This window comes from Mytilus trossulus, chromosome 2 (genome assembly GCF_036588685.1).
Source record: "Mytilus trossulus isolate FHL-02 chromosome 2, PNRI_Mtr1.1.1.hap1, whole genome shotgun sequence".
In the NCBI taxonomy this organism is placed as follows: domain Eukaryota; kingdom Metazoa; phylum Mollusca; class Bivalvia; order Mytilida; family Mytilidae; genus Mytilus; species Mytilus trossulus.
This window is the reverse complement of record NC_086374.1, coordinates 98,355,165-98,380,736: the sequence shown is the minus strand read 5'-3', so window position 1 is coordinate 98,380,736 and position 25,572 is coordinate 98,355,165. Positions and strand designations below refer to the sequence as shown.

The following is a 25,572-nucleotide window of genomic DNA, read 5'->3' as shown; positions in this document are numbered from 1 at the left end:
TGTTACTTGATTTTAACACTTAAAAATAAAAATGCTCAAATACAAAGTTACTTGACATCAGTCAGTATGTTATAATGAACAAAACACCTGTAATATTAGTGATATACACTGGTGTGAAATGATATTGATTGGAAAATCAATAATGGTAAAGGTGAAAACAGCTGTCAAGATTTGACATGTGAAACCAAAGAATCAAATTGCTGTTATTGAACAATGGGAGAACTCACTGTAAAGGTAATTTTCTTTTTTTGATTTTCATAATTATATTTTTTGTATTACAGAACTTTAAAAAAATCACCTATTTCTAAATTTCACCTCTTGAAGTAAAATAAAATTTCATATACTTGAAACAATGCTTTTGAAAATAATATTAGAAAAAGCATAATTCCAGCAGGTATTTGTAGTTATTTTCAAAATCTAGAGTTGTAAAAAATTTACAAAAACAGAGCCTAGCAAAAAACTCCAGATGGGTTTTAATATAACAAGGAAAGGCAGAAAATATGAACAGAAAATCACTTTTCATCTTATAGCTACTGCGATTCACTAATTATTACAATGGAATACTTTTATTTTATTATACCTGTTGGTATGGAACTAATTCATGTTATAAATGTGTTGCTTGTCATACTAACAAAATATGAGCAGAAATGGCTCAGGGCTGTTCCAAAAATAAATGTATGGGGGAAGGAAGGCACTTTTTCTTTGACCCCACAATGCATGCATTTTAAGATGGATATTTCAGTTAAATATTTAGCAATATTTCTTAAATAACCACCACCCATCAAATTTTAATAAAATGCCTTCCTTCCCCCCATACAATTAATTCTGGAAAATCCCGAAGTCTTTTTATTGGTATGGCCATAATGGGTATTGGAATTCACAAAAATCAGTGAGAATTTTATTTATATAGATGGTGCACACTGCACAACTTCATGTTCTGTTAAAAAAATCTGTGTAAATCTGGTCAAATTCTTTCAAGCCACTTTTAATTCTTACATTTTCTTGTGAAAGTACCAATACAATCACAGGTGTCATGAATCATGATTTAACCAATACATAGTGTAGATCAAATAAGGAGGGAGCAGTAACAACCAATACTACAGATGAAAACATCAGTGTTTACTTTTAAAGCAGAGAGGATAGGGTATAAGCACATACATGTATCTCTGAAATTACTTTTAAAATTCTTAATAAACGTCAATTAAAAAAACATGATACCTACATATGCTTCTAATTGGTTGTGCCATGTACATGAAAGCAAGGTTCTCAGATTAATTAATGATATTCTAAGAAAATAAAGGAATTTAAATTTTATAAAAAGTATTGTAAAAGACAAAAAATCATGCAATATGTGTAAAATAAACTAAATCTTCCTATATCTAGCACTTAAACATGAATTAAAATAATATATAACTACCTGTCAGGAAAGTTAAGCCAATGGACCATGGCATATTTATCTCTCTTTGAAACAAGACGAACATATTCCTCTAAAAGCATAAAATAATCAAGGTTTAAAAATCTAAGATACCAGTGAGACAAATTAACTACTTTTTTCATATTTGAATTGTTGTAAATCTGTCAGGTTAGGGGCTTGTATAGCTTGCTATGTCATATGAGTGTTGCTAATGATTGAAGGTGGTACAGTGGCCTATAGTTCGTGACTTCTATGTAAGATGTCTCATTGGCAATCATATCACATCTCCTTATCCTCATGTTTAGTGAAATATCTGAATGGAATGCCAAAAGAACATGTATTTGCTTGTTACATATTTAATCATTGGCAAATATATAATATTGCCCCCTACTACTAACATCAAGTACTGGCTTCTAAATTATACAAGTTTGGAAAGAATGTTTAAAATCTTTTGGGTTTCCCTAAACTGAAATTGTTGCATTAATACTTTACCCTCTGATGGATCTTCTGTGACAGGATTAACAATATGGGTAGCATCATCTTCATCATCAGTGACAGTTCCCTGATGGCGTTTGGCTATGTCCTTCAGTCTTCCTATCATTTGTTTGTCTAATTCTGGACTCAAGAAAATACTTGGCATTGTCAGACATTTGTTGGCCACCAGTGACCGTTCTATCTGTAAAAACATCTCCACATTTCTCTCCATTCTCGATGGAGATTGGAAATCGAATCTTCTCCTACAAAAAACATATTTGTGACATTGTAAACATAAAGAAAATTATGTATTAAATTTGCATAATATAATTATGTTGTCAGTGTGTCTAATCAGTTTTTCTCATAATAAATGCCTGTGAGTTGCATTTCAAAACCTTTTGCTCATTGTTTGATGATATGCATTAAACACATTTTATTTGGACTCTGCGAGATACTTGTCTCGTCAGAAATTATACATTTACTCATTCAATTGAAAATAGCATCAAGTTGAAAATTGACAAGCAACAAACTATGTTCACTATACAGGCAATAAGGTCATAAATCAAAGTGCTGGATAGCACCTCTGGAAAGTTTGCAACTGTAGCTGTGTATTATTCCAAAAAGGTTATAGACGTGTATTATTTCAAATATGTATTTCATCACAGCTTTGATGTTTTAAACTAAACCATTGTCTCATCAGTAAGGATAAAAAAAATCACTTTTTTTATGTTTATTATAAAAAGTTTTGATATTTTCTCATGATTACAACTTTAAGCTGTAGATCTAAAATAATGAAAAATACATTCAGAAAGCTCTGTTAATTTCTTTAAGTACCATGTCAACTTCAAGGGCCTGTGAATTAGTATTTTTCTATTGGTTTAGCAGTCCAGGCAATTACTGAAAACAGTAATATTACTATTTTATATAATATTACAAGTAAAAGTAATATTACAAAAAATAGTAATATAATTTTGTTTAGGTCCTTCATATTTGTTTTTAGTAAATTAACACGCAAGTTTATTGTTCCACATGTTTCATATCCGGCGGGGCCTTTTAAAGCTTTCTACATGTATATGGTACAAACATTTCTCATTTTTGACAACCTTTATTGTGGCCTATAGTTATTAATACATTTTCATTCTTTGAACTCTTTTGAATAGCATTGGTTCTTTGCAAAAAATACTGCATCCTTACTTATAAATAGTTACAGTAACTTAAATCAATACAACTGCAAAAAAAGTCAATTTATATTATAGGCTTTTATCAAAAATAGGGAACATATCCATGGGACTCAAATGATGCCCTCGCTAGCATTAACGTTATAAACTCAAGAACTGTAAATGTGACACTACCAAAATTTTTACTTGATCTGAATTATGGGTTAATAAACATTCATGATTGTGTATTCATCCTAATTATACAGTATTGCGCAATAGAATTGTAAGATCTTGACATTTGTTTTCTGTCAGAAACATATATTTGTTATGTCAACAATTTGATCGCGATCCAAATTCAGAGCTGTATCAAGCTTGAATGTTGTGTCCATACTTGTCCCAACTGTTCAACTTCAGGTTTCGACGTCTGCGGTCGTATAAAGCGGTGCCCTGTGGAGCATCTGGTTCCATTTAACAAGGCACAACCCTAGAGCAGTAAAAATAAATCCACCAAAATTCAAACTTGATCAGTGTTTGTGGTAATGAGAATTGTGTATAAGTTTCATAACATTTGGTTAAGACAAACTATACTTAGAGAACAGAAACTAAAATTTCCAGCAACTTTTCTTTTTGGAAAGTAGCATTAAACGCTATAGAATGGTAAAAAATACGCAACTTAAATTCAAACTTGACTTGTGAATTGTGGTTATAAGCATTGCGTATCAGTTTCATACAATTTGGTTCAGGCAAACTAAAGTAAGAAAACAGAAACGAATTTTGGGATATACAGAGGTACATAAGTAAGGGAAGAATGTACATACTTTCAGAGAAGAACAAGGATAAAACTCAATACGGTGGGAGTATAACAACAGCAGTATGACCAAAGGAATAAAAAGTTTATATACGCTAGATTCATAGAATTTTTTTGTAAGCCATTCGTTTGATGGTAATCATTGCCTCTGTGTTTGGATGACAAAGCAATTAAATATCTATTTAAATAGGGCATGCTATGCACATGTTTGTCTGTAATCTATATAAATTTTGAGGTGAAAATGCAGCCATTTAAGTCAAAGGGTACACATCATCATAATTTCATAAACCTTAATCATTTCTACAGCACTTGTCTTCATACCCTGAGCTATGTTATTCTAAGAAGTAGATGCTGACACTCGGTTGCTTTTAATACGGATGCTATATGATACGAATTTGCGATAATACACCAGTGGTGTAAATTATTGGAAGAAGACTGACGTTTGGTCGATGTTTTTCTGCTGTCAGTTTGATCCACTTTATCATGCTGAACGAGTGAAGGCCCTTATATCCACATTGGAATGTGTTTAAATAACGGAATTAAAAGTTTTCAAATGATTTTTGGCATCAAATCATTTCGATCGATGTTTCGACAAAAACAATGCATTTAATTTTTTTTTTTATGAAAGCCGGTGGTACCGTATTTACCTGTACTCGTCCCTTAATGAGACATTAGACATATAATTATTGAGTATTTTATATTCTATCACCTGTGTTTTGTTTAACAAAACATCATCACTTGTCAATTATCTGACGGCTTGGCAGTCAAAGTGACAACTTGCTCTAGCATTTTAATCAGTCATTCCCGATTTTTTCGATACTCTCGGGCTTTTACCACGTTTACGTACGTACATAGTAAACAGGTAAAAGTAGAGCGGAAAATGTTCATTCATGAAATTTTCATGAATGAAACTGACGCAATCTGGCGTAGATTTCTTGTGATTTTGTCTTCATCGTATGGCAGATCCGCGAAATAGTGTTGAGATTCTCATTTTCAAAATGAAGTTAAATTCATCTGAATCGTCGGTGAATATTCAATTATTTTTTATTAAAGCTGTGTCAAATGAGTAGTTACTCGAAATGTTAAAAGAACCTTCCAAGACTCATAATTCAAACACTAGTACTAGTACTAAATTATCTCGGATCAGAATAAATGGCGATAATCTGTCACCATAAGTTTGAGGTCGATGGCTATGGAAAGCAGCAATAGCAAGCTATAGCAAACTTTCCAAAAAATGCTGAAGATTTCACCTCATGACCCTGTTCAAGTTTATATGATGAAAAATTTGATATTTCTTGTTTGAATGTTTGGCAAGAGTTAATTCACTAAAATCTATAACTATTATAGATTCAAAATTTAGCACTGTACATGAACATGTAACTCACCATCCTTGATCACTTTTAAATTTATACACTGCTGCTATAATATGACATAAAGATCCACCTGCTTTGAAGTCAAGGAAACATTTCATCTGAAAAAAAAAAGATTTAAAAAGTTGTGAAGACTTTTTATGTTTTTTTCATTATTTTCAATACAATCACACTTAATTTTGCCCTGGAACTCTGTTATTCATGCATTTTTGCAAATATCTGTTCTCCAAAATTAATGTTTTTCTTTTGTATTATTATTATTTTAATTTTAACTCAGTCAGCCACTTGCCACTGAAACCACTGAGAAACATGGTGCTTGCTGTTATTACTTGCCAAAACTTTAGCTAGGTTGGAATTAGGCGAAGCATTAACATCTGATTATACTGACAGCTGAGTGTAGAGGGAGGTGTATTCCCCTTTTCATTAGAATCATGTTGGTATGAAAAAAAACGTTCTACTTCCATCATCTGCCTTTGATTGGAATTCACCCCTTTGTTATTTGCAGAGAAAATGCACATTCAGAATTAATGAAATCAAATATGGTTAAGATATTTGGTATACAACTTTTTAAAACAAAAATATTTTAATGAACAGCTGACCAGTTTCTGTAGTTTGACATTTTAATATTTTGTCCGTGTACATTATTGTTAAAACCTATCTTTGGCAGGAAGATATCAACAAAACTCCGTTTAATTTAAGATCATTGAAATGATTTACTGGTGACATTGTACATAAGCGATTCCGTACCCGTGTTGATAGTCACATATTTCCTGACGAACGGACTCACGATTGATGTTCAATGATCATTTTATCTCTAAAAATATGACAGTTTGAAATGATTTTACTTTGCAAGCAAAATTTTTCACTTTCAAATAAAATAAATCTCTTCTCGCTATCTTTAATAAAATTTTAGTTTTATTTTTTTTCAACTACAAATACTCTCATTCATAATTTCCATCGTAAATATCTTAAGCAATGTGTATTCAAATTTATCAAGTGTATTGTACATTTGTACACATTCATTGGTCATCTTTAAATAGATTTTTCTTCTCGACCAATGAAAAAAATCGTTATATAAATGGTCAAGTAATCACACACACGATGCGTAATACAATGTTTTTGCGATCTATTTCTTCAATTTCTGCATTGAAGTTTTTAATTTTCTTTAATTTTCTTCTAAAAATATTTATCTTCTTGATGATCATTTACGCTATTACATGATGACATAGTCCCATAAGGCTGAGATAAGCGTGGCTCAGGTAAAACTAATTACCAGTTATTGCGTAACTCTGACCAACCTCTCAGCGGTGATCAGCAACTTGACAATTTGAACCAACATTTATGATGAAAATGTGAAAATTAACACGCTGCGGGATCAAGTATGAAGGGACAGCGGCCAACTAAGATGCTGCGGGAATTACGAAAATATTATGAAGGGGCTGCGGCACCGCAGTGTCATATCGGCCTGGGGAGAACACTGGTCTACATTCATGTACCTAAACTTCTTTTATTTGTTACAATTAATTTTTTTATAAATAATTTTAATAAAAACATGAAATAAATATATACATTTATCTGTTACCTTAAAGTTCATTATCTATCCCTATACATTATCACAATTATAGAAAATCCTCTTCAAGTACTTACAGGTAATTTGGTTATTGCTGGATTTTTTACATGTTTACCGAAAGTTTCTTCCTGGAACTGTAACAACTGAATGACAAGACTTGATAAACTTTTATTTGTTGGTGGATCTGCCTGGATATACTACAATAAACAATAATATATTATATATATGTGCACGTGTATAACAATATTATAAAGTACATGTATGTTTTACATGTATGTGCTTCATAAACAATGATAAACATGATAAACATAAAATGTGTTTTGAATTCAATTTAAACTAATTTGTTTCAAATACATTAACGAACAAGAATGTGTCCACAGTACACGGATGCCCTACTTGCACTATCATTTTCTATGTTTAGTGGACCGTGAAACTGGAATAAATTCTCTAATTTGGCATTAAAATTAGAATGATCTTATCAAAAGGAACATGTATACTAAGTTTCAAGTTGATTGGACTTCAACTTCATCAAAAACTACCTTGATCAAAAACTTCAACCTGAAGCGGGACAGACGGACGAACAAATGGACGGACAGACGAATGAACGGACGAACAGACCAGAAAACATAATGCCCCTCTACTATTGTAGGTGGGGCATAAAAGGCAGTGAAAAGATGAATACTAGGTTATTTCATGTCTTGTAATATATCATACACTTTGGTGGTATTTCTGAGTCAGGTTAATCCACTTTTCAACATTCAACACAATCAAGTTTGACATCTTGAAATATTTTGTCCAATACAGTAACTAGGATCTTTTACCTTCTGTACAAATTACATGTGACATCTAATTATATTAAACCTAATTAGTTATTCATACGCAAGAAGGTAGAAGATACTAGTTACCAGATATCAATGTGAATTGGTCAAATATTTAAAGATACATGTCAAATATTGTCAAACCTGCTGAGAATGAAAGTAGAATGTATTGAAAGTTTAAAAGTAGATTATCAGGACTCAGAAAGGTCGTTGATCAAAGTAAGGGTCATGAAAATGAAGAGTATAAGTGTATACAGGTAAGGATGTCTGACAAGTACAGAATTAGTGAAAAATTTGTAAGGGTTCCGTGGAACCCAGTGTCTCGCCTACTTTTGCTGTAAATTGCAGGCTCAACAAAAATGAGGAAAAAAATCAATAAAAATATTCCTCTTGATACTATCTTATGATTGTAAGTAGTTTCTGTCCAAGTTTGGTAAAAATCTAGGATGTTTAATGAATCTAATAAATGTTTTGAAAACTTTACCTGCAGACTGTATGTAATGTTAACTGGAAGAAAATCTAAGTCCATTTAAAAGTAAAATACAGAAAAAAATGGAGTTATCTTTTTTCAAAATTTACTTCTGGATACTATCTTATGATCATAAATAAGCTTCTGTCCAAGTTTGGTACATACCCAGGATACTTTAAGAAAGTTATTAAAATTTAAAAAACTTTAACCACAGAGTGAATGTAATGTTTCCCAGCAGAAAAACTAAGTCCATTTAAAAGTAAAATACGGAAAAAATAGATTTGCACCTGTCCTAAGTCAGGAATCTGATGTACAGTAGTTGTCGTTTGTTTATGTAATATATACGTGTTTCTCGTTTCTCGTTTTGTTTATATAGATTAGACCGTTGGTTTTCCCGTTTGAATGGTTTTACACTAGTAATTTTGGGGCCCTTTATAGCTTGTTGTTCGGTGTGAGCCAAGGCTCCGTGTTGAAGGCCGTACTTTAACCTATAATGGTTTAATTTTTAAATTGTTATTTGGATGGAGAGTTGTCTCATTGGCACTCACACCACATCTTCCTATATCTATTATTTTATTACAAAATTTACTTCTGGATACTATCTTATCATCATAAACAAGCTTCTGTCTAAGTTTGGTAGAAATCCAGTATAGTTTAAGAAAGTTATTAAAATTTCAAAAACTTTAACCACAGAGTGAATATTTGTTGACGCCGCCGACGACACCAACGAGGACGGAATGTAGGATCGCTTAGTCTCGCTTTTCGACTAATGTCGAAGGCTCGACAAAAATGAGCGCAATGAAATTATTAGAGATCTCCTGTTTTGAATGGGCAATGCTTTCTGTCTCTTTGTGCATGATATTGCGGGAATATAAAAAAAAATAATATAAAATAGCAAAATCAAATAAAAAGCTAATGTAAACTAGTAAATTTATGCATTGTAGGGACTGAAGAATTCGGTCAAGAAATTGTGGTACCGGAGTCAATTTATAGGAATGATAAAATAGTTGAAAAATGCAACTTTACCCAGTATTTCAATTGTAGTTTGATGTTAGAAATATAACACTTTTGGAGTTCATAAATGGACAGTAAAAACAGCAAATAATTTGTAACAAACCCCTGTGGGGAAGAATGTAAACAAACATGTAACCCAATATTTTGATAGTGATACAAACGAATCTTCATGACATGTGGTTAAATATAACTTATTTTGAAAATATTCCATCATAAAGCGTACAGACACTCAGTCACATTACTCAATTAAAGGCATAAATTATTAGAACAAAGAAATGATGGTACCCAGAGGACAATTTACAGGACAGTAATGGTTGCACAGCGAGTTTAGTTTCTATGATTATATTTATCACCTTTTTGTGGTTTTTGTTTAACCAGGTTCTGACTGAATCAAACTGTGCAATTGTCTCTACGGCTTCGAAAAACTTAACGTTCGGCGAGCCGTCTTTCTTTCTTTGCAACGCCATTTTCCGGCAGCGTTAGTAGATATGCAGCAAATTTGTGAAATTTAAATATTTTTGAATTTGAAAAAAAATATGAAAATATTATTTATAGAATACTATTTCATCTTTCAAATTTATTAGTATATCACGATCTTTTGATTTACATTATTTGTTTTTATTTAATAATTTTAACTGCGGTTCAGATAGGAATAGGACAAATCGCCCCATATCATATCACTTCACTTTTTCACCAACTCGCCCCTCTTTAACAGTGGCGTAGCTGGGTTATTTTAACGTGTACGCCCGAACCTTGGCGAGGGACATGAGGGGTGCCAACCGCTCAATGATAAAGCACCTGCTGGTACTGTGTTCGAATAGGACGAAGCCCCCGAAAGCTATCGAGAATGAGATATACCGTAATGATTCCTGTTAGTAATAAATCATTGATAGCCACATGCCTTTGAATCGAAATGGTTTATTTGTTTTGGTTAAATTTTGTAATATGTTTTTACTTTATATTCGTCGTATTAACCTGGGAGGTAGCCTAATGGTCATTGGTTTTAGAGAAAACGTTCAAACCAATATCACTTTTAAATAAGTTTAAAGGGTGCCGTGAGTGAGTATACACTCGACAAAAGCACCTTTTAATGAACACGAAAACTGAAATATCCAAGAGGGGGAAATATAAAAAAAAATATTCTGAAACACCTAGGATTTCTTGACACAATAAGTGAATCAATTTATCGTTCCTTTCAAGGAATTTAAAAAAAAATCTAAAATTTTCGTTTGTCTTTTTTCTTTCTTGATTTGGAATATCAAGTTCACGACAATCTATGAAGGTTTATAAATCGAGCATGTAAAACAATTAATTGCGTAAAGAAGAGTCCGGCTATCTGTCTATCAGAAAAGAACAGAAAAATGAACGAAAACAAATGCTTTCAAAATTTCAGCTTTAGACATTCGGCATTTTCATAAAATTCGTTGAAGGTTCGACAAGTAGTTAACTGTAATTGAGAAAATAACAAAATGTAAGCCAAAACAGCGACCATGCACTTATTAATTGCAGAAAGAAATACATTTTGTCCTGAAAATGCGGAAAAAATAAAGATGTAATTGCATAATTATATTGCTCTGAATATTCTTTTGAGCACAAACAGTTTCTGTCCATCTTTCGTAAAATTTCACGGAGAGTCATTCAAAAGACTTTATCCACATTCGGAACCTAAATATTGACACCGCTTTGTCTCTTTTTTGGGACATAAATCACAGGCTCGACAAAAATACAAACAGCATATAGAATCTGAGCAGATAGTGAATTGCTTTTTAAAAATACAAGAAAAGTACGTAGAATTCATAGTAGATTCAGACTTTTAAAAAAGATTCGAACAAATATATTAAATGATCTATTTGAGTAAATTTAGTCCCTTTTTATTCAAAATTACAATTCATTGAAAAAAGAAGCACAAGACTGGTGTGCTTTTGACCAGTTTTTCTTATTCTAAGTCGATTATTTGTTTTATTTTCAAAATTCAAGTGTACGCCCGGGCGTTTTGACGTAAACGTAGCTACGCGCATGTTTAAACCCTGTTGTTCATAAGTGGGACGAGTTATCCAACCTATTTTCAATTTGAAATAAACTCATCACCAGGATTGAATTCACCCTTTTTCATTAGTATGACGAGTTGGTAAACTAGAGTGGGTGATTTTTTTTAAAAGTTGGGCGATTAGGTGTGGGCCGATTTGCAGGTGGGTCGATTTGTCTCAATTTATTTGGTAAAAAACTCAACTTACAACGTCGTTTAAGCGTTTGGATTTGTACCTTTTTAACGTACAAAACGAAAATAAATATTGACATTGAATCACTTCCACGTCAATTTTGTCGGCAATCTTTTTTTGTTGATTTATCACCTAAGAAATAGCAATGGATGGTGGAATATTGGTAAAAACAGTTAACTTTAAGCACAATAATTTAAAAGAACAATGTAAAATGTTAATGAAGAAGGAAAAACTCCAAACACAAATAGGAAACAGCTGCTAACGTGACTTTTCGGCAACACAACATTTCGGTCATAGTCAAATGGCATAGTCGATTTCGGCCACTCTATTTTATAAGGTTCTTAACAAAATAAACCTCGATTTTGTTCTGTGTTGATCATGTTCAGCTGATCATGTTGATTAATTGTAATATAGTAAATTATATGAGACAGGGATTACCTGTGGCAGGGGACAAAGTCTGTATGAATCATTGTTTTAATTCAAACATGCTAAAAAAAGAAACTGAAATCTGTAACGTTTCCGATTTTGGTTCTGTTGTTATGGATTTAAGTTGTGATGTTATTAAAGTTATGACGTTGTATTTCAATGTAAACAAAGAAATAAAGTCATCAGGTATCATAGTTTTCATATCATACAATTATTAAAAATGAATTGGTATTGAGATCCTTCCTATATTTTTTACTGACTGAAAAATATATATTTTATTCAAAGTCTCAAGCAAACAAGAGAGAAAAAGGAAGTAGATTTCTGCGCAGATGCAGGGATTTAAAAAAGTCTGAAAAAAAAGTTATCGATCTTGAGTTCATTAGTAGAATAAAAATTTCAGGCTACCGTAATCCCCATATCATTTTTCACATTTTGGACTTAACAGGTTGGGGACAACCCACCAAATGGGGAACTGTTCCCCAAATGAGTAACTATCCCTCATTTGAGTAATCATTTTGTAGTGCTAAAAAACTAAATTTTCTTAACTGAGTCTTTTTTCTTAAAATGGCACCTATTCATGAAAAATGCAGCAACTTTTCCAAAAGATGATTATCCTTATCTTGATTTACTGAGAAGATACAAGCGTATGAAAATCTGAAAATTTGACTATTTTCAAGGCTTCTAACTTTGTTAAAACCAACAATAAATATATAGTTCTTTGGGAGAAGTTGTTCCATTTTCTAAAAATTTGTGCCATTTTACTTAAAAAGACCAATTTTTAGAAAATATAGTTTTTAGCACTATGAAATGATTACTCAAATGAGGGATTGTTACTCATTTGGGGAACAGTATCTTATTTGCTGGGTTGTCCCCAACCTGCTTAATGTTGATTAAATGTTTTTTGATAATTATTCTATTATCCACAATGTTTTGTTAAAGATTCAGTGTCTATGTTACATGCCGCATGTCCTTTAGCTGTGGAAGAGTAGATCTGAGGTCCTCATGATATAAATTGTCAAAAAAATATCATGAAGACCTTAGTGCTACTATTCTCCTGCTACATGCACTTCAACTCAGTTTGCGCTCTTTTGTGTTTGTTATTTTTTTTCTTAATGACAGGGGCACTTTTTGTGCCAGTAATTTTTATTTACTTGAAGACTTTGCATTGTGTATATTTGTTTTGACAAAACTGGAAAACTCTGCCAAATAACAATTAATTCTGTCTGAAGAAATTTTTAAAAATGTTGGCTGATGTTTTTTTCTTTATTCATGTTATTTATTCTTAATTTTAGGAACCATCTCTGTATATGGTAAAAGCTGTTGCCATACTAGACAACGATGGAAACCGTTTAGTAACAAAGGTATATATAATCAACCAAAGATTCAATCAAACAATATTATATTCACACAGGGATGACTTATCAAACCCTTATAAACATGAAAAACGGCAACAAATAAGATTTCCATACATGTATAAATTTTCTTTGTTAAACACTAGCCCTTTGACAATAATTACCATCATGTAATATACATGATATACTGTATCAGCAGATACAAGAAACTATGCCATTTTTTCTGTCAAAGTAAACATGGTAAAGAAAATTCATTTTAACAAGCAGAGAAAATGTACATCTACAGTCAACACAAGAGGATTCAGTTAAAAACATCTTTGTTTGTGTTCAAGAAAAAATAAAACAGCTGATTTCTGTAGTTTTCTGGTGAAACAATTTTCTTCAATGATATGGAAAAACTACTATAAAAAAGCAAGAACAATAAAAAAAGAAGATGTGGTATGTTTGAGTATGAGACAACTCATCACATAAGATTAAATGAATTAGAAATTAACATCTATAGGTTACCGTATGGTCTTCAACATTGAGCAAAGCCCATACCGCATAGTCAGCTAAAAAAATACACAAAAATCAGGAATGTAAAGAAAGAAAACTAAATCTAGATTTAAAAATATAGACATGACAGAACAAATCTGGATAAAAAATCCAAACAAAAAATCTAGATAAAAAAATCCAAACACAACACAAAATTGAGAACAAATATGGATAAAATGTTCAGAGCTAATCTTGAAAAAAAAAATCCAGAACAAAAATGGAAAAAACTGCTTTAAAATATTGAAAAATAAACAAAGAATGTTATAAAATTTCTAAACCATGATTTATTATTTTTCTTTCTCTTCTTCTTATTTTATTGTCAAACTTAACTTGATTTGTTTTCAGTATTATGATGATCAGTTTCCTACCTCAAAAGAACAGAAGTCTTTTGAGAAAAATTTGTTCAATAAAACTCATAAAGCTAACTGTGAGTATCTGTATAGTACATATATATAGGAATCTGCAGATTTATTTACTTTTTGTTCTGTTTTGTTTTATTTTAATCAAGGAATTACATTAGACATTGATTTTTATTAGGCATTAAATTGAAAATCAGTTAAATTTTTTACAACAAAATATACTATAAAGCAACAAAAAAATTTAATGAAATTATTTGCAAAATCAAGATACAATCGACTATTTTGAGATTTCAAACTTTTAATGGCTTAAAACAAATATTCTCCTTTCTATTACATTTGTAGAAGCATTGAGATTGATTAAACATTGTTTCCTAAATGTCCAATTACAAATACTTCATGTATATTTAATTAAAGTGTGGTAACAATTAAACAATAGGAATTAAAAAGAACCACATCATTGCTATAGAATTCTTGGTAATTTTTTATATGAAAGCAAAAAAAATTTGCGTTCATATAATGGTATGATGTCGTCGTCTGCGTTGTCCAAAGACACATTTGGACAATAACTGTAGTTTTATAAGTGAATGGATCTCTATGAAATTTTAAAAAAGGATCAATACCTCAAAAGGAAGGTTGGGATTGATTTTGGGGATGATGGTTTCAACTGTTTTGGAATTAGGGGCATAAGGGGCCCAAAACAAGCATTTTTCTATTTTTAGGATAACAACTTGTGTATAAGTATTTCAATTGCTCTGAAACTGTACCACAATGTTTAATATCACAGGTAGAAGGTTTGGAGTGATTTTCGGGGTTATGGCTCCAAGGTTTAGGAATTTGGGGCAAAAAAACAGGCCCAAACGAAGCATTTTTGTAGTTTCCAGTCTATAACTTGTGTTTAAGTGTTTAGATCTCTCTAACGTTATACTACAAGGTTCCATACCATTAAGGATGGTTAGTATTGACTTTAGGGTGTTATGGCTTAAAATGTTTTGAAAAATGGGAAAACTAGGTTTTTCTGGTCATTGTACAATTAAAACAATAAAAAGCAGTGTAAAAGAGGGACGAAAGATACCAAAGGGACAGTCAAATTCATAAATCTAAAATAAACTGACAATGCCATGGCTAAAAATGTAAAAGACAAACAGACAAACAATCATACACATGACACAACATAGAAACCTAAAGAATAAACAACACGAACCTCACCAAAAACTAGGGGTGATCTCAGGTGTGTAAGGAAGTTAATTCAGAAACATGTAACATTCAATGTTCGTTACACTTTTTGTAAATTATGTATAATGAAATGTCAGGTTTTGTACTAATTGCAATAAAAGGGGAGTGGTACATGTAGTAGTTTTCAATTTTTTCTCCAAATTTCTCAAATTCCAAATTTTTGAAAAGTTTGAAGAAGAAATCTTTGACAGAACAATATTGTGCAATAGATTTGTAAGATCTTGACATTTTTTGTGTGTCAGAAACTCATATTATGTCAAAAATTTGATGACAATACAAATTAAGAGCTGTATCAAGCTTGAATTTTGTGTCCATATTTGTCCCAACTGTTTAGGGTTCGACCTCTGCTGTCATATAAAGCTGTGCCATGTGAAGCACCTGGTTTTAACAGAATGTTGACATCTTTGTTACATATGCTAGTGGTTATCATAAATCAATCCTTTCATCTGTACAAGTTATGGAAATTACATGTGTATTTTTATTTTTCAGCTGAAATAATAATGTTTGAAGGTTTGACCTGTGTTTATAGAAGTAATGTAGATCTGTTCTTCTATGTTGTTGGCAGTTCCCAGGAAAATGAGGTTTGTTCCATTCTTTACATATACTTTAATCCTTACGGTAATAGCACCAAATAAACATGGTAAATTTTAAAGTTGTTGAGCTTTAAAATAAATTTTGCTTGCACTATTTTAAGCAAAAAAGTATTCCTATTAATCATATCTTTTGCATTATCAATCCTGAATTGTAAGTGAATACAGTGAACAAGATATGAAAACAAAATAGTAACATGGATAAGATAAACACTAACCACACAAAAGCCAAAAGTCAACCAGAGGTAAGCACACTGTCTTCAACATTTATAAAGTGTACAAACAAAGTGGTCTTTTAAATCACCTCCCTTGCAGAAGGCTTTAGTTGCATACTTTCAATCAGCATTTTAACTGATTGTAACAGACATCTGTTTGATAAATTGCAATTTAAACTGAGAGCTGGACTGGGAAAATAGAAATGAATAAAAAAAACAAACTAATATTTTCCATACAAGGGCTTACATGTAAGGATTGCACTCTACCTAAAAAGTAAAAATACACAAATTTACTGATTAATTTATAATTTTTAAAACATATTATATAAATTAACTGATGATAAAAAAGGGGAGATTTTAATTCTCTGTCCACCATAATGAATCTTACTGCTTTCTCTGTATAATTTCATATTTTTGTTTTCCATTTCAGTTGATATTAGCCAGTGTTTTAAATGCTTTATATGAATCAGTGAGTCAAATCTTGAGAAAGAATGTAGAAAAAAGAGCATTGTTAGATAATATGGATGCTGTGTTTTTAGCTGTAGACGAAATATGTGATGGAGGGTAATGATTGTATTTATTTGTTATCTCCCCCTTTATCAATCTGTATTTAATTTAGAGTCATCTCCCTTCTACAGTTTGACATGTATTTAAGGATTTAAGCAAGAGATGTAGGCATGTGTATTATTATAATTTCAGTTACTAAGACTTGTCAGCGTTTCATGTTTATTTCATCTGTGAAAAAATATATGGTGAAGTTTTGCATAATTTGAAAATTTCTTCCCTTTAAATTGACTCCAAAAATATAAAGTCCTGTAAAAATGAAGAAAAAAAAAACAGGCAAAGAGCAGGTACATATGAATGAGAGTATGAGACAGGAGTGATTATGATTTCAGCATTTGCAGTATCAAAGTATTGAAGTATCAAAATAATATTAACATACCTCTAGTCAACAGTTTATTTGATACTTTGTATGTATATTTTTTACTTGCAGGATAATTTTAGATTCTGATGCAACATCAATAGTACAGAAAGTATCATTACGAACAGATGATCTCAATATAGGTGAACAGACTATGGCACAAGTAAGTTAATACCTGAGTTACCTCCCTTGCACCATGTGTTATGTTATGCCATGCAGCATAAGGTGTTTGTTCATGCATGTATGCATAGCTAAAAGTTGCATCACTAACTAATTGGAATATGGGTTAATATTATTTTGAGAACAAATCTATGAATAATATATATTAATATGAATTTATCCAAGCAGTGGATATTTGAATTATTTAACTTCAACTTTCTAATTGTGAATTGTTTTATTTTTAAATTACTATGGATATTGAATTTTTGGTTGTCATGGACTATGAAATTATGGTAAACATTGTGATAGCAAGAATGAGAAATATAAAAAAAAAATAGAAGATATGTTATTTAGTATTTATGATCTTCAGCAATTAACAGCCCCAGTAATGCACTTAATATTTCATATAATTATTTTATTCTTTAGTGTTGTATGATTTGCTAAAGGGGTGTTAATTCTGTTTCATTTGGTGTTTTTAATTTGTGATTTGAAAAATTAAGATAGCTTATAGATTGAGTTTAGTATTTTTTGAAAATGTAGAATAAAATAAAACAAAGGATACAATGCTTGTTTACAAGAAAAAAGAGGTTAATAAATTGAGAATTTTTGTTATTTTGTTGACACTTTCTTTAATTAATCAGAAAAGTTAACTTTATTTTAAAACAACAACAGATTTATTTGCCAGTTCTGCTTAATATCTAAATTTCTGTTACTAAGAGGTCATCAGTACAAACTCTGGACATTAAACATTCAATAGCACATTAATTATTATCTCATGAAACTGAATTGACTCCCCTTTAATTTCCTTTCAACCATCACTTATGCTTGTGTGTTATTTAATAACAAATATTATATTACATATCTGTGTTTTCTTAAAGCACTTAGCTAAAAAATTAGAGGTAAGATGACACATACTGGTAGTTGGTGTATAATAATGAGGGAAATACTGTAAAAATCTTTTGTTGCCATAGTAACAGTTGTGAAAACAAGTCTAATTTGTAAAATTTTTGTGTAATACATGTATTGGGTAATTCAATCATGTATTCGTATTTTGAACATTTTTCTAGTTTAGCTTTAGAAGTCTTGACAATTTTAAAAAATAAGAAGCTATAGAAACTAAAGTAAGGCAGGAAAACAGAAGCTTATTTTCTTTGCTTTGTTATCAATATTTGTGTCTGAACTAAAGTGGAAAATATTATCAATTTATTTACTTCTACATATTTATTTTGTCATCACCTAAGCTGTGTTCAAAATAAATGATTCTGAACTTAGTATCACAACTGTTATTCTGGTTACATTAAAGATTTTACAGTAGCCAGCGTGGGATATCTTAGAGCTTAGAATTCATCTTTCATAATTAGAAAAAACGGGTTGTAATGATATATCCAACATGATGATTAAAAAACAGGGTTATCTTAAACCTTTCTTTAAAAATATTTTGAAATGTATATGATAATTATTGTAAATTCAGAAGTTATTGCATGTATTTATTATTTCAATTTTTAAAAAATGGACAAAAATGTGAGATAATTTGTTGGGATTTCAAAAAAATCTGCCTTAAGATAAATGTATCAGATATCAGAATGGGAGTTATGGATAAATGCCAAAACTCACCTGGTCTTATTATTCCTTTTAATAACAAAAACTTCCAATGACTTCTGAATTTACAGTAGTATGGTGAAACTATGCATGCCTGACCATATCCTCTCACAGCCGAAATAAGGGGGAACACATTTTATTTTCTCCCCAGAAGATTAAAATCTATAATTTTATAAAATGTAACATCTAAAAAAGTCAATTCAGGTACAAAATGTACTGCTTGATCCACAGTATATATAATTTTTGGTCCTAAAAATTTGGAAGTTTAGTTCTAAAATTGTTTATTTATGTGGCATGAGAAATTTATTATGTTTGATGATATCATAGGTTCCATATAAGCATTTATTTTCATTTAAGAGGAAACAATTGAATTAGTTAAATAACTTCTATAATCATGAAATATTGCTAACCTCAATTGTTTGAAAATAACGGTATGTACTTCACCATATACAGGTAATTATGTTTTACAAGCTGGAGTTATTCCCCTTTAACCAGTTTTCCATATGTTTTTGTTTAGGTTCTACAGAGCGCCAAGGAACAGATCAAGTGGTCATTACTGAAGTGAGGACATTTATCATTTATTTATTCATCTTGGGAGAGGAAGAGATAATGTGATATAGTTGTGGACCATCATTTTTGGAAGATACTTTGAAATAACTTAATTTTATAGCTGACATGTTTTCCCGTGTCAAATGTATATCAAAAGTTCTTACAAATTATGAGGGATAAATGTGCATATACATTACCATAGATGGTTCATTTCATCAAAATTCATTCTAATATATAGATGCAATGAATTGTATTCATTGTTATTGTTTATAATCATGTTGAAAAGAAATTCAGTATGTTCATGTATTTTGTTAAACCTAACAAGCGCCAGGAAAGCCACAGAAGGACTAAATACCCATATTTTAACATAGTTTTACAAAAATTTCATACTTGGATGCAAAATTTCTGTGCACTCCAATTTTATTCCACTGAAGTTTCAAGATTGTTCAATGTCCTAAAAAAGAATTATTATTATAAATTTTCTTTGAAATCATTGTATTGAATTTGGATTTATTATTTAAAGTTGTCAATTAACTGCAGAGACAAACAATAGTTTTTAAACATTTCACAACTCTTTAGTTATTTAGATTGCAAAATATGATAAAACCGTTAGGAAATTATATTTCATATTACATTGAAAATTAATGCCAGATGAACTGAAGTATTTAATGAAGAACCATGTTTGGTTTAGTTAAATACCATAGAATATTCTTTGTACCTCATAGTTTAATTTAGACTGGCTCCCAGTTTCACCCTGTCTTAATACATAGCGTTCACCATACTAAGAAAAAGCTACATCCCAATTATGTTGAATGCAAAGAAGTTATATTTACAGTTTCACTGTGAAGATGACTAGATGAACAGTAATGGTATTGAACTACTACTAGAATTTTTCTTTACAAAAGAATTATTAATGACCATTTTAATGTTTAGCTGTTGAATTTTATTTATATATGATGTCAAATGTTTTGATGAAACATGTAGAAAACTCAATAAATAAATACATGTGTACTATTCAGTGCTTTGTTCCTATATATTAGGTGTGGGATTCCATTCAAAACAAGGTAGGAGATTATCAGACCACCAACAATGGAAGAAAAGATTGGAAGTTAAACCACTAGTAAATCAATTTGGAACTATAAAAGTCCTTTCAATATGAACACATCTAAAAAGACTGAATAATAAATCAATCAGTCATTTTAGTTTTTCAGTCAATTTCAGACTTAATCACTGCAGTTAAGTCAGTATTGTTCAAACACATTGCTTGCAGGCAACTTCAATGTGTTCAGGACCTGCTGTTTATCAGTACCAAAAAAAGTACTGATATGTCCGAAAGATAATGGGTTAAACTAGAATTTTGCTATTTCAACCCTATTTTTCAGACTGAGTTGGTGATTTTAAATACTCAGTACAAATAATTGCTGGATATGTAGACTAGGGTTGATCCACATAAGATTTTAGTTGGGGATTTACTTTATATTCATTTGTAAACGTTCTTTTCATGCCTCTGATTTAAACACCAACCTTTAATCCACTATCAGGAATCCTTATAGGATAAAAACCATCACATTTTAAAATTCCATACTATAATGTACATTTTACTATTTGTGTAGAACCCCCCCCAAAAATTAAAATTGAAAGGTTATATTTGAATCAACGTTGTTTGAAACATTTAACTTTGATTCAAAAACATGCTTGGCATTAAAGACGACACCTCTCAAACAAATCAGGAAAAGCTTAAAAATGTATCTGTTAGTTGCAGTGACTTTTGTGTTGTGAAGAATTGAAGACATGTGTGTACGTTAAGAAACTTGTTTGGGATGAACGATTTTGTTTTCTAAAGTGCTTTGGATTTATATTATAACCACATGATTCTGACAAACAGACCGGCACAGATTATGCCAAGTCAACATACTGTCACATCAACTTATTTTAAAACTGAATTAGAATCAATATGAGTCGATAGATTAGAAAAATATATATTTAAATATAAAAAAGATAACCCAAGATTTTTTTTACTATTTTTGTTGTGTTTGGCTTGACTGTGACTTTTGTTGCAGAAAGCTTGACATAGGGAAAGATATCCGGCAGCATCTGATTTTCTTATCCTGCATTCAATAGGTCAACTTTATTTGGTGTATGAACAAATTTGATCTACATGTTAGTCCAGTATGTAATTTGACATTAATCTCATTTTTACGGTTCATTGCTCAATGTTCAGTTTTTGTTGGTTTATTTTCGTTTTTCTAATACTATAAGCAATCAGTCAACTGTATTTGGTGTATGGAATGATTTTAAGGTGTACATGTCTGACTTGCAATTATCATCTGACCATGACAACTTTTTCATGGTTTGTTGGTCAATTTAAGCTTTCCTGGTTAAGTTTGTTTCTTGGATATTATATGCAATAGGTGAACTAAATTAAAAGCATGTTATGAATATAAGGTGTACATATATGTCTGGGAGGGTTCATCTGACCTTGGCCTATTTGCATTGTTCATTTAGCAATGTTAAGTTTTCCTGTTTAAGTTTGTTTCTTAGATGTGCAATAGGCCAACAAAATTAAAAGCATATTTGGAGTTTGGATTGATTGTATGGTGTACATGTATTTACAGTTTGGTATATCTGACCTTGACCTCATTTTCTTATCAATGTTAAATTTATGTGATAATTGTTGTAAAGGTTTATATTTAGGACAATCAACATACATTTTGTGTACTATCGATGAATAATACAGAAGGTGAGATTTTTCAGCGGTGCAATCTTGTTTCTTTTAAAGATAAGGTTTAGAAAAAAAGTTAAATGGTGGGATTCGTTTTTGTTTGTTTTTACTGTTGATCTTGACATTTGCATATATCTAGACATACAATTTAACCCAACGCTAAAATTTGGATATACATATATATTTACTTTGTCCCTTCCTCTATTTGTCCGTTCGTTTATTCAAGAGATATTTTAGTCACACACACATCTGTCAGATACTTACGGCACTTTGTGCATACTTGTCATGGTTGTAAAGCCGAACGTTTTGTCTACTTGTATCTAGAGCGGTACCTATTACATGCCAGGATCAGTTCTATATAAACAGTCTTGAATATACCAAATAATTGTGGGGAAAGCATTTAGATTTATCTGTTTATAGAATGGTCATCTTTGTGGATTTTTTTTTTCTAAAATCGAACTTTTCGATTGGATTTTGGCACTTATCCATGATTGAGGACTGCATTGTAACATGAATATATATTTAGGTCATATCCACTGCCTTATATCGTTTGATTGCTGCATTTGTAAAACTGTTTAGTCAATTCAGTACAATGTGTTTCGGTGCATATTTGAAGATTTTCCAGACAAGAGATGTGGACTAACAGTAAAAGTGCTGTATCTTTGATTACTGTTGCTGTATAAAGTTCCTAGCATTTAAAGAAATTGTCTCATCTACAGTCAAACGAAAATACTTTTTGAGGTGCTAATAGTTATCAAAGGTACCAGGATTATAATTAAGTTTGCCAGACGCGCGTTTCGTCTACATAAGACTCATCAGTGAACAAAGTTATAGAGCATTTAAAATCCAAAATTCCAAAAAGTTGTGCCACATACGTCTAAGGTAATCTATGCCTGGGATAAGAAAATCCTTAGTTTTTCGAAAAATTCAAAGTTTTATTTACAGGAAATTCATATATTTTTTTTAATAAAAATTACCACATTATTGATATTCATGTCAACACCGAAGTGTTGACACCTGGTTTGATGATACCTTCGGAGACGAAACGTCCACCAGTAGTGGCATCGACCCAGTGGTGTAAATAGTTATCAAAAGTACCAGGATTATAATTTAGTACGCCAGTCGCGCGTTTCGTCTACATAAGACCCATCAGTTACGCTTATATCGAAATATTTATAAAGCCAAACAAGAACAAAGTTGAAGAGCATTTAAAATCCCAAATTCCAAAAAGTTGTGCCAAATACGTCCAAGGTAATCTATGCCTGGGATAAGAAAATCTAGTTTTTCAAAAAATTCAAAGTTTTATAAACAGGAAATTTATGAAAATTACTACATTATTGATATTCATGTCAACACCGAAGTATTGACTACTAGGCTGGTGATACCCTCGGGGACGAAACGTCCAGCAGCAGTGGCATGGAACCAGTGGTGTAAATAGTTATCAAAAGTACCAGGATTATGATTTAGTACGAGAGGCGGGCGTTTCGTCTACATAAGATCCATAAGTGACGCTCATATCGAAATATTTATAAAGCCGAACAAGAACAAAGTGAAGAGCATTTAAAATCCAAAATTCCAAAAAGTTGTGCCAAATACGTCTAAGGTAATCTATGCCTTGGAAAAGAAAATCATTACTTTTTCGAAAAATTTAAAGTTTTATAAACAGGAAATTTATAAAAATGACCACATTATTGATATTCATGTCAACACCAAAGTGTTGACCACTGGGCTGGTGATACCCTCGGGGACGAAACGTCCACCAGTAGTAGCATCGACCTAGTGGTGTAAATAGTTATCAAAAGTACCAGGATTATAATTTAGTACGCCAGTCGCGCGTTTCGTCTACATAAGACCCATCAGTGACGCTCATATCGAAATTTTTATAAAGCCAAACAAGAATAAAGTTGAAGAGCATTTAAAATCCCAAATTCTAAAAAGTTTTGCCAAATACGTCTAAGGTAATCTATGCTGGGATAAGAAAATCATTAGTTTTTCGAAAAAATCAATTCAGTTCAGTTCAATTCAATTAATTTTAACTCATCAAAGATACCAGGATTAGATTTTTGTATATGCACCATACGCGCGTTTCAAAACGTCCACAAAAAGACTCACCAGTGATGTTCGAATAATCAAAAAATTAAAAAGGCAAAATAAAATACGATCTCGAAAAACAGCGCGGACCCAAAATTCCAAAAAAAATCAAAATGGAAATTCATTGAAAAAAACGCAACAATTAACCGTTTCTTAGTTAGCATATAAATGTTATTCCCTGAAATTTTTTAATTTATCCAGTGAACAATTTAATCCCTTTGTAAATTTTATGAACGCCATCACGAGTTGGTTGACAGTTATGGAAAAACCGTTTCACAAATGATATCGGATATGTTCCTAACGTCGTAACTACAATCGCCTTCCCTTTCATGAATGTGACCTACCGAATTAGACTATTTACCGAATTTGTTATAACATAAGCAACACGACGGATGCCACATGTGGAGCAGAATCTGCTTACACTTCAGGAGAACCTGAGATCCCCTCTTTTTTTGGTGGGGTTCGTGTTGCTTATTCTTTAGTTTTCTATGTTGTGTCATGTGTTCTATTGTTTGTCTGTTTGTCTATTTTCATTTTTAGACAGGCGTTGTCAGTTTATTTTCGATTTATGAGTTTGACTGTACTTCTTATATCTTTCGTCTTTCTTTTAAGGTTCACAAACACTATCAACACCTAACAGAAATAATTTTAAGCACTGAAATAAAAACATCTACACAAAAAAATCAAAATAAATATTTTTAGTCTTGCAAAAAGTATCCTGAGAAGGTGGAGAAATTGCCACCATAAATCTTCTGTACTCCATTTACTCTGTGTTGTATAAAATCACAATCCCCTTTCTTTAGGTCAAGTATTGAACTTACACTCTGAGAATCATGGTCTTGGTTGCCAACATACCCATAGGTATAAACTGAATTATTTTCATTAGTTGGTACTGTACGCGCGATTTCTCTCCAAGGAGCATGCATGTTATCTGATATAGTCCACTACTTGGTGCAGTAAATTCTCCAGTGGAGGATTACATCCATCACCCCTGTTAATCCGGACATCATCAAACTTTACTACATCATTTTTTCCATTAAGAGTAACGGGTGCGTTTTCAGGGATGCAAACAATACAGGCCTGTCTATATGAGCTAAAAATAGATAGAAGCCTATTGTTTTAATAAAATGATTTATTCTTAAAACTATTTATAGACCCATATCAAAATGCGTTTTTAAAAACAAACGCGTTTTTTTTTAACTACGCTGTGGTTGTTATACACGCTATGCGCTGCAAGGTGAAAACGTGATAAAAATATGTAGGACTCGGATATGCGATGTGGACGTTGAAGTTTGGTCGTCTACATATGTACCGATTATCAGGTTATCTGCATGTTGATATCGTAAAATATCAGCTGCGAGACATAATATGAAGCTTTTTGTCGAGTGAGCGTAGCGAACGAGATCAAAAAGCCTTCATATAATGTCAAGCAGCTGATATTTTACAATATCAACATGCAGATAATCTGATAATCGTTTTATCGGGCTATATTTACGTGTTTCAGAAGT

At 31.4% G+C, this 25,572-nt stretch overlaps 2 protein-coding genes across 8 annotated transcripts in view; one reads left to right on the top strand and one right to left on the bottom strand.

Moving 5' to 3' along the window:
- The window catches only part of LOC134708497 (SWI/SNF complex subunit SMARCC2-like), a 29,088-nt gene extending 19,480 nt beyond the window's left edge, over positions 1–9,608 (bottom strand). For all 5 annotated transcript variants that reach the window (XM_063569083.1, XM_063569084.1, XM_063569086.1 and 2 more), the window contains exons 1-5: positions 9,448–9,608; positions 6,871–6,990; positions 5,239–5,324; positions 1,907–2,151; positions 1,418–1,487 (exon numbers count right to left, since the gene is read on the bottom strand). In XM_063569083.1, coding sequence (XP_063425153.1) covers positions 1,418–1,487; positions 1,907–2,151; positions 5,239–5,324; positions 6,871–6,990; positions 9,448–9,561 — 635 coding nt within the window. In that variant the 5' untranslated portion in view covers positions 9,562–9,608. The remainder of the gene's footprint in view (positions 1–1,417; positions 1,488–1,906; positions 2,152–5,238; positions 5,325–6,870; positions 6,991–9,447) is intronic.
- On the top strand, positions 170–20,265 carry LOC134708499 (coatomer subunit zeta-1-like). 3 transcript variants are annotated; one of them, XM_063569088.1, is made up of 8 exons: positions 170–234; positions 13,032–13,100; positions 13,971–14,052; positions 15,707–15,798; positions 16,453–16,586; positions 17,017–17,107; positions 17,982–18,002; positions 19,220–20,265. In XM_063569088.1, the coding sequence occupies exons 1-8, from the start codon at positions 214–216 to the stop codon at positions 19,265–19,267; spliced, it is 558 nt and encodes a 185-aa protein (XP_063425158.1). In that variant the 5' UTR covers positions 170–213; the 3' UTR covers positions 19,268–20,265. The 3 variants fall into 3 exon arrangements, with proteins under 3 accessions (XP_063425158.1, XP_063425160.1, XP_063425159.1); XM_063569089.1 differs by lacking the exon at positions 170–234 and adding an exon at positions 11,331–11,476; XM_063569090.1 differs by lacking the exon at positions 17,982–18,002 and having other exon boundaries at positions 179–234.
- Positions 20,266–25,572: the final 5,307 nt, after the last annotated feature.